General features: G+C 43.0%; 1 protein-coding gene across 1 annotated transcript in view; it reads right to left on the reverse strand.

The window, feature by feature from the left end:
• LOC132818550 (calcium-activated chloride channel regulator 1-like) overlaps positions 1–14553 on the reverse strand; it is a 31632-nt gene that overhangs the window by 16321 nt on the left and 758 nt on the right. Inside the window, exons 2-6 of the mRNA XM_060829607.1 lie at positions 12619–12759; positions 11905–12055; positions 10383–10488; positions 3552–3711; positions 1376–1597 (exon numbers count right to left, since the gene is read on the reverse strand). Of these exons, the coding sequence (XP_060685590.1) occupies positions 1376–1597; positions 3552–3711; positions 10383–10488; positions 11905–12055; positions 12619–12759 (780 nt within the window). The remainder of the gene's footprint in view (positions 1–1375; positions 1598–3551; positions 3712–10382; positions 10489–11904; positions 12056–12618; positions 12760–14553) is intronic.

Genomic DNA, 14553 nt, shown 5'->3' on the forward strand with positions numbered 1-14553 from the left:
TCGAGCATAAGCCCTTCATCAGGATTCCCTTTGTTTCAGAGTTCTAGCATCTGTAGTAATCTGCTGTGGCATTAATTTTTATTGGGACTTGTTCAAGGCAAATTGTGCTCAACAAAACTAGCAGAGGTTTTGTTAAGGCAACAGGGGTCTGATGAGGAAAATATGCTTGATGGTAAAAATCAAAAGGTGTTTAACAAAGTGTCTCATCATTAAGTTTGCATTAAACGTTGTAACTAATTAAGTAAATATTAGCATGGATACAACATTGACTGAGTGACACAAAAGGGGCAATAGTTGCAAACAGTTCCTCTTGCTCTGGGGAAAGCTATATATAGTGTGTATCTTATCCACTAAGAATACTGTATGTTGACCTATACTACTGACTTATACTTAGTTTTACAATTTGAAAATTTTCAATGACATAAAACTTGAAAGTATAGTGAACTGTGGGGTGGATACTAATAGACATCAAGAAGATAAACAAAAAAGCCAAAAGAACAGCGGTTGCTGGAAATCAAAAATAGAAATTGGTGGAAAAACTCAGCAGGTCCAACAGCATCTGTCAAGAGAAATCATAGATGACATTTCCAGAACTGAACCCAAAAAGTTAACCGATTTCTCTCTATAGACACTGCCAGACCTGCTGAAATTTTCAAGCAATTTCTGCTTTAGATCAAGAAGACATATTCCATTTGCCAAATGTAGGTTCATTCTGTACATTAATCAATGTCATCCTGTATTTCATCTCAGTCCTCCTCTGTATTAGCCATATATCCCAAGTATGATATTATCTGTACATTTTGAAATTGTGTTTTTGATTCCTGAGGCTGGTTCATTGATGGGTTTAAGTGATAAATTATCATGGTCCCAGTACTAATCCTGGTGGAACAGCCCTTTCACCATTTGTCACAACTCCATTGCATAGAAAGAGGGTCATATACATACTGAAATGATGGCTTGAGCATATGGGGTAAAGTTTCAGAAATGCTCTGTTTCTTGGTCATCTTAACCTGAAAGATTAGCTCAGTTCTCTGTTCAGATTCTGCCAAACCTGCTGAGTATTTTAGCATTTTTGTTTTTTTTTAACTTCAGAATTGTAGTTTGTTATATTTGGCATAGGAAATGAGAAAGCCCATGATGACCTTCTGAAGTGACCTGTTAGAGGTGTCATCATACACCTCTGGAACAGGTGGGACTTGAATCCAGGCCCCCCCCTATCTAAAGGATACTACCATTATAAGAACAATATAAAGTGCAGGTCTTGCATGAACATAAAGACTTCTTGTCTCCTATGTGATGAACAATGGCCAGCAAAGGATTCCAAGTGATGGTCCTTTCAATAAGGTCAGCGTGAATGAACATCATATTGTCATACCCAACTCATGCTTCCCGAAGTATCAAGAACTAAACATAACACTCGGTCTTTGGCATGCAGGAAAGTAAACTTTGGCTCAAGTGAAGCGATGTTAGTTGGATGGTTGTTCTTGAAATCATCTGATTTGCTGATCACATCCCAAGTGCTCCTCTCATTGCACATTTTGTTTTGCATGTTCGGAGCTTCACGGTTGTGTGTCTTATTGTCACAGAAGTCAACCACCTGCAAAGGGAACACAAGGTCAGATGCAATAACAGCTAGCTAAGAGAACGAGATGCTTTCTGGGTCAAAATGATAGATTTGTCTTTATCGGAAAATCCAGTTTTGATTTCTGTCTATCAACTTAGCTCAGTTGACTGTATTTGCTTCCTTCAGTATGAGGTAGTTATGAGCTTGGCTTGCCTTGTCCTGTCTCTGTAATCTCCAGTCCTTTTAAAGCCTTGCTTCCCCATGAGATGATGACTGATGCTGCATTTGTTCAAGATTGAGAAATCAATTAAATAAACACAGTCACAACAATTTGTGAGGAGACTATGACATGAACATGTACAATGTCCTTTTTATTATAATCACAAGCTCTGCACAGTGAATCTTTGAGAAATGCAGGCATTTGTTGTGGCGCAGAATGAGACTATTCAGTCAATCATGTCCATGCTGGTTAAAAGAAAGAGCAATTCCATCTAATCCTACCTTTCACCTCTTAGCCTGTGGTCCTCCAGGTTATGATCCTCAAGTGCACACCACATGTTCGTTAAAATCCTGTGCGTATTTTGACTTTACCAATTTTCAGGCAGTACGTTAAAGATCGTACCAATGTGAAAAAAATTACTCCACAATTCTCTTTTTTCTGCTAGGATTTACTTTAAATCTATGTTCCCTGTCTTTTCTTTATCTGCTAGCAAAAATAGCTCTTTCCTATCTATCTATTTAGGCACTTCATAATTTCAGACAGCACTGTGGTTAGCACTGCTACCTCACAGTGACTGGGACTTAGGTTTGATTTCACCCTTGGGCGACTGTCTGTTCAGAGTTTGCTCATTCTCCTCGTCTGCATGGGTTTCCTCTCGATGCTCCAGTTTCCACCCACAGTCCAGAGATGTGCAGGTTAGGGTGGATTTCCATGCTAAATTGCCCATATTGTCCGGGAATGTCCAGGTTAGATGGATTAGCCGTGGGGAATTTGGGGTGAAGGAGATAGAGTTGGGTCTGGGTAGGATGCTCTTAGGAGAATTGGTATAGAATCAATGGGCCAAATGCCTGGTTCCACACTGTAGGGATTTTATTCTATGAAGACTCTAGCTGCAGTCTATCCAGTGTTTCATACAACTTGAGTAAAACCCCCCGGTTCTATGCACCAATAAAGTTTGTTTTATGCAGTTAAATTTCTAATTAAATTATAGCCTATTTTTCGATGTTTTAATGTCAAACCTTCCAGAAAAGGCAATATGAGAGATGGACAGCCCAAAATGTGGGATCAAGTGAAGCAAGCTTGAAATCTGTTTCATGCTGTACTTGGGTCATGACTATTGGACAAAGAGAAGTCCTGCCATTCACATCTTCACTTTTGCAAATTCACTGATTCTCAACCTGAGAATTCTGAGCAACCATGCACTTAGTGCAGGTCAGATTACTGTACACAATTCTGTACACCATTTCACCCAGTGTGGGTCACATTTTATTTACTTGCAGTCTTCAGGTGCAAGAAGTAGAAGAAAAGTGAAGTGGATACATTAAAAAATAACTCAAACTTAAACTGGTCTGCAGTCTGACATAATGATGATAGAAAACAGGATTACCTAGACTGTAAAGTTTGCACTGCATGTGTATCAGCTCCTACATTATACATACACACTATTGTATCATTTCTAATGCAGGAGGCCTACAGCAAGGGGAGAAAGTTGCTATGTCTCTCATTTTATTATACTATTTCTCCTGTATAACATCAATAATACAATTGCTTTATTGTATTTTATTGTCTACTAGATACTGTATGTGTCAATATTTTTGAATATTTGGAAACTATCCAATTGACTCTCATTACCCTCTCTGACGTCAGCACTTGCAACATTTTCAAGGAACGTAACCTCTGCAAACAGCAAGACTTCATATATTAAACATTTGCAGAAGTAGGTATTAATAATTTGCAAGGGAAATGCCTCTTAATAATCCCACTTACCCCTGGTAATCCTGTTGTGTACATTATTGAAGATGATGTCACTTGGTTCTGGTCTGGAAAGAAGTTACAGTCAGCGTCTGGGAGCCCTGTGCTGGGATCACAGGCACCACAGGTACCCCCAGTACAAGAGGCTTTTAATCCTTTAATTTCCTTTGAGCACCTAGATATGGAAATAAAGCACGATATGTAATTAATCATTCTGATTTTCATAAAGTCACCATAGTCTTCCTAGTTTATACATAGTCTCTCTCAATAGAGAGATGACTGGTGGTGATTTATCCTGAGAGTCACCACACCTCAAGGTGGGGTGGGGGAAAGGTTGAGAAGAAGAAACCTTTATCGTAGCTACAGCTGGTGAGGGAATGAAACCCAAGCAGTTGGCATCCCTTTGCCCCACGAGTTATTCACCAAGGTGGAGACAGGGTAGTGCTTGGTTAGCTCAGTTGCCAGGGCATCTGAGCTCACCATGATAGGTCCTGCCTTCTGAACCTTATCCTTCTACCTTTCAGCCAGTTCTATATCCAAATGGCGTCTTCTCGCTGTATTCCATGAGATCTAAACTTGCTCACCAGTCTCCCATGGGGAATCTTGTCGAATGCCTTACTGAAGTCCATATAGATTACATCTACCACTCTGCCCTCATCAAACCTCTTTGTTACTTTTTCAAAAAATTCAATCAAGTTTGTGAGACATGATTTCCCATGCAAAAAGCCATGTTGGCTATCCCTAATCAGTCCTTGCCTTTAATACATGTACACCCTGTAACTCAGGATTCCCTCCAACAACGTGCCCACCACCGAAGTCAGGCTCACTGGTCAATAATTCCCTGGCTTGTCCTTATCACCTTTCTGAAACAGTGGCACTACGTTTGCCAATCTCCAGTCTTCCTGGCATCTCACTTGTGACTATAGATGATACAAATATCTTAGCAGCAGGCCCAGCAATCACTTTTCTAGCTTCCCACAGAGTTCTAGGGTACACCTTATCAGGTCCTGGGGATTTCTCTACATTTATGCATTTCAAGACATCCAGCATTTCCTCCTCTGTAAAATGGACATTTTTCAAGGTGTCACCATCTATTTCCCTACATTTTATACCTTCCATGTTCTTTTTCACAGTAAATACTGATGCAAAATACTCATTTAGTATCTATCTGATCTCCTGCAACTCCACACAAAGATAGATTTTGAGGCAAGAGAGGAAGAGGACTGGCATTTTTCATTAGGGAAACCATCATGGCAGTACTTAGAGAGGATAGTCCAGTGAAACTATATGCATAGAACTTAGAGATAAAAAGGGGAAAATCACCTTGATGGGATTGTGCTAAGGGCACCCCAAAAGTCATCGGGAAACTGAAGAGCAAATGTGTCGAGAGAGCTCAGCTATGTATGAGAATTGTAGGGTTATAACAGTCGAGGTTTTTAACTTTTCCAACATATACAGGACTGCCATAGTGTTAAGGGCTAGGAGAACGAGGAGTTTGTTGAATGTGTTCAAGAATATTTTCTTCATCAATATGCAGATGTACCTATTCGAGAAGAAACAAAACTTGACATTCTTTTGGGAAATAAGGCAGGGCAAGTGACTGATGTGTTAGATTAGATTAGATTACTTACAGTGTGGAAACAGGCTCTTCGGCCCAACAAGTCCACACCGACCCGCCGAAGCGCAACCCTCCCATACCCCTACATATACCCCTTACCTAACACTACGGGCAATTTAGCATGGCCAATTTACCTGACCCACACATCTTTGGACTGTGGGAGGAAACTGGAGCACCCGGAGGAAACCCACACAGACACGGGGAGAACGTGCAAACTCCACACAGTCAGTCGCCTGAGGCAGGAATTGAACCCAGGTCCCTGGCGCTGTGAGGCAGCAGTGCTAACCACTGTGCCACCGTGCCGCCTAAATGGGAAAGCACTTTGGGACCAGTGATCATAATTCTGTTAGTTTTAAAATAGTTATGGAAAAGAATAGGCCCTGGATAAAATGTAAAGTATTTAATTGGAGCAAGGTCAATTTTGAAAGTATGAGATAGGAACCTTAAAACGTTGATTGGGATGTACTGTTCACGGGTAAAGGGATGACAGGCAAATGGAAGGCTTTCTAAAGTCAATGAGAGTTGAGAGTCAGTATGTACCTTTGAGTGAAGGGTAAGGCTGGTAGGAGTAGAGAACAATGGATGAATAAAGATATTGAAGCTCTGATCAAGAATAAGAAGGAAGCATATGTTAGGTATAGACTATTGGGATGAAGTGAATCTCTTGAAGAGCATAAAGGGTGTATGGGACATTCTTAAGCGGTAAATCAGGAGGTCAAAAAGAGGTATGAGATAGGCTTGACAGATAAGGTGAAGGATAATCCAAAGAGATTCTACAAGTACATGAACAGTAAAGCAACAACTAGAGAGAGAATAAGATTCCTTAGAGTTCAAAAAGGTCATCTATATGTTGAACCACAGGAAATTGCAGAGGACTGGATGTAGGTTTGCTCACTGAGTGGGAAGGTTCATTTCCAGATGTAAAATCTTCAATGGGCCTCAGGCGAAGCAGTGTACATGATTCCTGCTTTCTATGTATATGTTTGTGTTTCTTTGGGTTGGTGATGTCATTTCCTGTGGTGATATAATTTCCTGTTCTTTTTATCAGGGGGTGGTAGATGGGGTCTAACTCGATGTGTTTGTTGATAGAGTTCCAGTTGGAATGCCATGCTTCTCGGAGTTCTTGTGCATGTCTCTGTTTGGCTTGTCCTAAGATGGATGTGTTGTCCCAGTCGAAATGGTGTCCTTTCTTATCTGTATGTAAGGATACTAGTGAGAGACGATCATGTCATTTTGTGGCTAATTAGTGTTCATGTATCCTGGTGGACAGTTTTCTGCCTGTTTGTCCAAAACTAGCCACCAGAATTGTGCAAAAAGACATGAAGGCTAGGGAATTTGGGGAAATAAGTATTGAAATCTTTAAAACAGTCCATATTACAGAAGAAGCGCTGCTGGAATTATTAAAAAAAACAGAAAGATGGATAAATCTCCAAGACCTGATCAAGGATATCCCAAGACATTGTGGGAAGTGAGGGAAAAAATTGCGGGCACCCAGCAGAGATATTTGTATCATCTACAGCCATGGCTGAGGTGATGGAGGACTGGAGGGTGGCTAATGTTGTGCCTTTATTTAAGAAAGACAGTAAGGAGAAGCCCGGGCACTATAGAATGGTGAGTCTAACATCAGTGATGGGTAAGTTGATGGAGATGATTCTGAGAGATATGACTTACATGCATTTGGTGAGCCAAGGACTGATTAGGGACAGTCAGTGTGGCTTTGTAAATGGGAAATTGGGTCTCACAAACTTGATTGAGATTCTTGAGGATATGACCAAAAAGATAGATGAGGGCAGAGTGCTGAACATTGTGTAATGGTCTTCAGTACACCTTTGAAAAGGTTCTGTATCGTAGCCTGGTTAGTAAAGTTTGATCACGTGGGATTCAGGGCGAGCCTGCTAATTGGATACAAAATTGGCTCATTGAGGAGGATTGAAAAGAGAAGTTATTCAGGGTGAGGACCAGTTCAGTCAGTCGAAGGAGGGTGTCAGTGGAAGGGTACTGGTTGGTGCGGCGGGAAAGGAAGAAGCGGAGGGCTTTGAGTCCTTCGTGATGGGGGATGGAGGTGTACAGGGACTGGATGTCCATAGTGAAAATAAGGCGTTGGGGACCGGGAAGCGAAAATCCTGGAGGAGGTGGAGGGCGTGGGTGGTGTCCCGAACGTAGGTGGGGAGTTCTTGGACTAAAGGGGACAGGACCGTGTCGAGGTATTGGGAGATGAGTTCGGTGGGGCAGGAGCAGGCTGAGACAATGGGTCGGCCGGGGCAGGCAGGTTTGTGGATTTTGGGCAGGAGGTAGAAACGGGCGGTGCGGGGTTGTGGGACTATGAGGTTGGAGGCGGTGGATGGGAGATCCCCTGAGGTGATGAGGTCCTGGATGGTCTGGGAGATGATGGTTTGGTGGTGGGAGGTGGGGTCGTGGTCAAGGGGGCGATAAGAGGAGGCGTCCGCGAGCTGGCGTTTGGCTTCAGCGGTATACAGGTCAGTGCGCCATACAACCACCGCGCCTCCCTTGTCTGCGGGTTTGATGGTGAGGTTGGGATTGGAGCGGAGGGAGTGGAGGGCTGCACGTTCTGAGGGTGAGAGGTTGGAGTGGGTAAGAGGGTTGCGGTGTTGGAATTGGTCCCCCTGGGAGCAGATGCGGTGGAGACGAAGGAATTGGGAGTATGGGATGGCGTTGCGGTGTTGGAATTGGTCCCCCTGGGAGCAGATGCGGCGGAGACGAAGGAATTGGGAGTATGGGATGGCGTTGCGGTGTTGGAATTGGTCCCCCTGGGAGCAGATGCGGCGGAGACGAAGGATTTGGGAGTATGGGATGGCGTTGCGGTGTTGGAATTGGTCCCCCTGGGAGCAGATGGCCTCCTTCTTCAAGGACCGCACCAGATGGCCTCCTTCTTCAAGGACCGCAGATTCCCCCCAGACGTGATCGACGATGCCCTCCACCGCATCTCCTCCACTTCCCGCTCCTCCGCCCTTGAGCCCCGCTCCTCCAACCGCCACCAAGACAGAACCCCACTGGTTCTCACCTACCACCCCACCAACCTCCGCATACAACGTATCATCCGCCGCCATTTCCGCCACCTCCAAACGGACCCCACCACCAAGGATATATTTCCCTCCCCTCCCCTATCAGCGTTCCGCAAGGACCACTCCCTTCGTGACTCCCTCGTCAGATCCACACCCCCCACCAACCCAACCTCCACCCCCGGCACCTTCCCCTGCAACCGCAGGAAATGTAAAACTTGCGCCCACACCTCCACACTCACTTCCCTCCAAGGCCCCAAGGGATCCTTCCATATCCGCCACAAGTTCACCTGTACCTCCACACACATCATCTATTGCATCCGCTGCACCCGATGTGGCCTCCTCTATATTGGTGAGACAGGCCGCTTACTTGCGGAACGCTTCAGAGAACACCTCCGGGCCGCCCGAACCAACCAACCCAATCACCCCGTGGCTCAACACTTTAACTCTCCCTCCCACTCCACCGAGGACATGCAGGTCCTTGGACTCCTCCACCGGCAGAACACAACAACACGACGGCTGGAGGAGGAGCGCCTCATCTTCCGCCTGGGAACCCTTCAACCACAAGGTATGAATTCAGATTTCTCCAGTTTCCTCATTTCCCCTCCCCCCACCTTGTCTCAGTCGGTTCCCTCAACTCAGCACCGCCCTCCTAACCTGCAATCCTCTTCCTGACCTCTCCGCCCCCACCCCACTCCGGCCTATCACCCTCACCTTGACCTCCTTCCACCTATCCCACCTCCATCGCCCCTCCCCCTAGTCCCTCCTCCCTACCCTTTATCTTAGCCTGCTTGGCTCTCTCTCTCTCTTATTCCTGATGAAGGGCTTATGCTCGAAACGTCGAATTCTCTATTCCTGAGATGCTGCCTGGCCTGCTGTGCTTTGACCAGCAACACAATGACAAAACGTATACAGTTAATGATAGGGTCCTGGGTCACATTGTTGAGCAGAGAGCTAGGTGTTCAAATACATTGTTCTTTGAAAGCTGCGACACAGACAGACAGGGTGACGAAGAAGAAATTGAATTGGATTGAATTAGTTTTATTGCCATGTACACAAATGAGTACAGTGAAATATTTACCATTGCTGCATTACAGCACCATCTCAGGCATAACGGTACCTAAGTACAGATACTTAAGATCAAATACATTGCAAACAAAACAATAGGAAAGTGAAGATATAAATAGCCCAGCATTATAGGTCAGAGAGATAAAATAGAAACATAAAGAAGTTAGAAGTTCAGAATATCAGTCTGAATGTTGTGGTGAGAGTGGTGATTTGTCAATGTCACCTTGTGAGGATGAAGAAGTGGAAGGAGACAGTGTGTAAGCAGCTCCATAGTCACTAACTGTCCCCATTAACAGCTATTCACCTTCTCAGCCAGATTGTTATCCACTCCTTTGTCTGTCCAACTGCTCTTCCCTCTCTTTGGGCTCTATCTCCACCTATCGTTTATTCCTTATGCCCTCCCTCCACCCTATCTTCTGCATATAAACCGACTTTTTCCTAACTCCCATCAGTTCTGAGGAAGGGTCACCGGACACAAAAGGTTAACGTTGATTTCTCTTCACAGAAGATGCCAGACCTGCTGAGCTTTTCCAGCAACTTCTGTTGTTGTTTCTGATTTACAGCATCTGCAATTCTTTCGATGTTTATTTTGCATCAAAATTAGGTCAGCTTAGCTAATATTGAGGGGCAAAAGCATGGAAATAGGCCAGTTGTACATCATTAGGGGGGTTCAGAACTCACCACTTAAACCCTAAAAGGAAAATGCAAAATGTATTTCCCCAACCTTTTCATCCTTGCCTACATGAATCCAAGGAGCAAAACATTTGGAGGTGGCTGAGTGATTCACACTGTTTCCTCACAGCACCCCAGGGACCCAGATTCAATTCGGTGACTGTATTAAGTCTGTACGTTCGCCCCCTGTCTCCATGGACTTCCTCCAGGTGGTATGATTTTCTCCCTCAGTCCAAAGATGTGCAGGTTAGGTGGATTGGCCATGGGGAATGCAAGGGAAGGGGGTGGGGTGCTCTTCAGAGAGTCGATGCAGGTTTGATGGGCTAAATATCCTCTATGTGCCCTGTAGGGATTCGAGAATTCTGCCCACTAATGTGCTAATGTTATCTTTTGTAAGAATGTTCTCCACAACAGTGAGACCTTTATACTGCAAAACAGTTCTGCCATCAGAATTGAAGAATGGCCTACCTGGTTGCTTCAAACGTATTGCCAACAGCATAAAAGGGTGCCAGATCATTGTATTCATCAAACACTCCCCACCGAAGGTGGGCCCATTCATGGACTAATACACTACCTGTAAAAATAGAAATATTCATGACAACACCTATTTCACTCAACGCTCAATGGTACGTTTGGCGTATATTGGTGCTGCAAATGTGAAATGAAGGCCAAGCATAATCTTTAATATGAAGCAGGTCAGGGCGGGTAAAATGGAGGAGAGGGAAGTGGAGTGAGAAGCAGAAAAAGTAAAGGGAGGAGGAATAAAAGGAAGGGAAGAACAAATTAATACAAATGTTAGCCCCTCGTACGAAAACTTCTGTACTTCCATCTATTTTGGTGTACATCAAATGGTTTTCAAATAAAAATTGAAGGATTGTGTTGAGTCTAATACCACAACACAGCAACAAGACCAATGAATATTTGACTTAATCCTGGGTGCATTTTATATGAGACATTTTGATACTGGTTTGTTATAATAGACTCTGGGCTTTCACAGATCATCATCATCATCATTATCATAGTTTCTTGAAAGCAGAGTTGCAGATAGGCAGGGCAGTGTAGAAGGCATGTAATATGCTTGTCTTTATTGGTCAGTGCATTGAGTATAGGAGTTGGGAGGTCATGTTGCCGCTGTACAGGACTTTGGTTAGGCACTATTAGAATACTGCATTCCATTCTTGCCTTCCTGCTTTCTGAATGGTGCTGTGAAACTTAAATGGGTTCAGCAAAAAGTTACAACAATGTTGGCAGTGTTGGAGGATTTGAGCTATCGGGAGAGGCTGAGTAGGCTGAGGCTGTTTTCCCTGGAGCATCGGAGGTTGATGGGTGACCTTATAGAGGTTTATAAAATCATTAGGTGCATGTACAAAGTTAAAAATCACATAGCACCATGTTATACTCCAACAGATTTATTTAAAAGCACAAGCTTTTGGAACGCTGATGAAGGAGCAGTTCTCTAACAGCTAGTGCTTTCAAATAAACCTGATGAACTATAATGTGGTGCTGTGTGATTTTTAACTTTGTACACCCCAGTCCAACATTTCCAAATCATGAGAGGCAGAATAGAAGAAATATTCAAGGTCTTTTCCCTGGGGTGGGGGAGTCCAAAATTAGAGGGCATAGGTTTCACATGAGAGGAAAAAGGCTCAAATGTAACATAAGGGACAACTTTTTCATGCAGAGGTTGGTGCGCGGATGGAACGAGCTGCCAGAGGAAGTGGTGAAGGCTGGTACAATTATTACATTGAAATTGCATCTGGACATGTATATGAATAGGAAGGGTTTAGAGGGATATGAGCCAAATGCTGGCAAATGGTTCTAGATTAATTTAGAATATCTGCACATCTCTATGACTCTAAATATGACTCGACAAAGTAAGACTTTGATCAATTTCACCAAGCTAAGAACAAATGCGAGTGTGTTTCCAGTGAAAGAGGAAGGGATTATAGTCAACTACACAGATGGAAGGAATATTCTGTAAAGTTGTTACCTCTGTCACCATAAACTTGGATCAGGGCATCATCTAGCATGAAGTTTTGGGTAAAGTGAATGTATCGGCCCTTGTCACCACATTGGCCATACTGCAGAGTGTATGGGTCATCTCCATACTGAGTATGTGGGTTAGCAATGATCACATTAGCCTAGAAAAAGATAAATAGAGGAAATAACATCAGGGAATAAGATCATCCACAAACTACTGTTAAATATAAACTGCAAAAGCATGGATACAAAGACAGTAAAGTGAATTAAAAAATGTAAGTACGCGAAAGCTGGACGGTTTCTATTTATTTGAAATTCTAAGGAAACAAAATACATTTTTATTAATTTGTCCTTCTAAACATTGGACATACATACGGATCATATTAGAACGGTGTAGGTTAGATGGGCATCAGATTAGTTTCACAGGTCAGCGCAACATCGAGGGCCAAAGGGCCTGTACTGAGCTGCAATGTTCTATGTTCTATAAACCAATGTGCATTGGGCCAGCCAGCAACATCCAAGGTAAAGCAGAAAGTATTTTCTAAACACTGCCTTGGATCATTGGCTAAATAAAATAAAGGATAGATCACTAGTGATGCAATTGGCACTTTGTCACAAAGTTAAATGTAAAAATATATTTAAGAGTAGATTAACGTGGATGATAAAATGACCCATGAAATGGCGAAAAAAAGTAATTTTACAATGTCATTATTTCAGCTTTTACCTTTTCATAAGACTGGGTGCTTGGTCTCTGATAGTAGGACTGTGAACTCCAGGTGATGGGCAATAGGATTTTCACATCTTGGAAATAAGCTCGATGTTTGGTGGCTTTGTACAAGAAGTTTGAAGCTGACCTCACCATTTCCTACAAGAAAATATTATCAATATATTTTATGAACTTTAAAATTGACTTTGCATCGGGAAGAATGGTAGGCATTTATTATCGTATACTGCAACTTGTCTTTACAATCAACAAAGAGGTGTGTTCAGATCACACCTCTGACATGGCAAAATGCCTCTTTGCACACAACAAGGAATTGTAAAACAAAATTTGGCCACATAATGGAACGTTAAGAGATAATCTCAGGTTGGAAAAGTTGATTTTAACATGCGTCTTGAAGAAGAACTGAAAGTGGAAAGGTGTACAGAGGGAATCCCAAAATTAGCATCTAGTCAGTTGAGGGCAATAATAAAATTCTGATTATGGTTGATTATTGCTCCTGTACTTCAGTTGTTTAAAGGGGCTACATAAATGAAGTCAGAAGTTATATGACACCTGCTCCAGGTTATAGTCCAACAGATTTATTTAAGATGTGGAGGTGCCAGTGTTGGACTGGGGTGGACAAAGTTTAAAATCACACAACTCCAGGTGAGAATCCAATTCATTTATTTGGAAGTACAAGCTTTCAGGACACTGCTCCTTCATTAGTTGAATTCTCTTCACCTGATGAAGAAGCAGTGCCCCAAAAGCTTGTGATTTTAAATCAACCTGTTGGACTATAACCTGGTGTTATGTGACTTCTGACTTTGCCCGCCCCAGTCCTGCACCGGCATCTCAATATCATATGTAAATGAAAATTAGTTTTGTTCTGCCTCATACTCACAGTTCAGATCTGATACGCCACCTCTGGGTGAAATTGGAAGGGAAACCGAACAGTCTCCTTTCACCCTTGTAAAGGGGGACCAGCTCATTGCTACCCAGTATCATCAGTAAAGATTACCCAACTGACCCTTATTCCCGGTGTGGAAATTTGGTAAATCACAATGTAAGGCAGATGTAAGAAACATTTAAAAAGCATCTGGATAGGTATATGAATGTGAAAGGTTTAGAGGGATATGGGCCAAATGTTGCCAAATGTGACGAGGTTAATTTCGGATATCTGGTCAGCATAGATGAGTTGGACCAAAGGGTCTGTTTCCATGCAGTACACCTCTATGACTTAATGAGAATAGTGAGATTAATACAAGTGATGTGCATTGAACTGTTTTTGATCATTCCAGTGAGTAAAAAAAACACCATTCCCTTTTTTGAACACACTACCTTCCACCACAACCTAATTGATGAATCATTGATGAAGACTTTCCTAATAAGCTAACACTGCCTTGTGAGATAGTGCACTCCTTCAAATCTGCTTCACCAATATCTTCATTTAACACCTTACTGACTTGAATGTGATCCCTTCTGAGCTGATTGAAGAGCCCCTGTTAATTAATGCATTATTATCTTTGTAAAAACAAATTAATTAACAAGGCAGCATATCTAATTGTGGCTAGTTACAGGGACAGGGTTGTCACTGGAAAATGAGGATTCTTTCTACTTGGCTCATGGTGAGCTGCTCTCTCAATCTATGGGATGATCATGTCTGACCAAACAATGGCAACACAGCAGTGGTCTTCTGACTGATTGGGGGTTTAGATGATTACATGCCAGGAGTTAAACTAAAAGGAAAAGTCAACTTAGCCCCATGGGACTGTAAGGTTACTCTCATGTTAGAGAGAGATGACTGCTGGTGAGTGTAACCTGAGGGTCACCGTGCCAGAGGTGAGGGGAGAGATTGAGAAAGTTGGACCTTCATGGTAACCTGAGCCAATATGGGAATTGACCTTGCAGGAACAACCCTGTGCTTTTAAGAAATTTTTGCCAAAATGTGACTACACT

The sequence above is a fragment of the Hemiscyllium ocellatum genome, chromosome 9 (assembly GCF_020745735.1).
Source record: "Hemiscyllium ocellatum isolate sHemOce1 chromosome 9, sHemOce1.pat.X.cur, whole genome shotgun sequence".
Classification (NCBI taxonomy): domain Eukaryota; kingdom Metazoa; phylum Chordata; class Chondrichthyes; order Orectolobiformes; family Hemiscylliidae; genus Hemiscyllium; species Hemiscyllium ocellatum.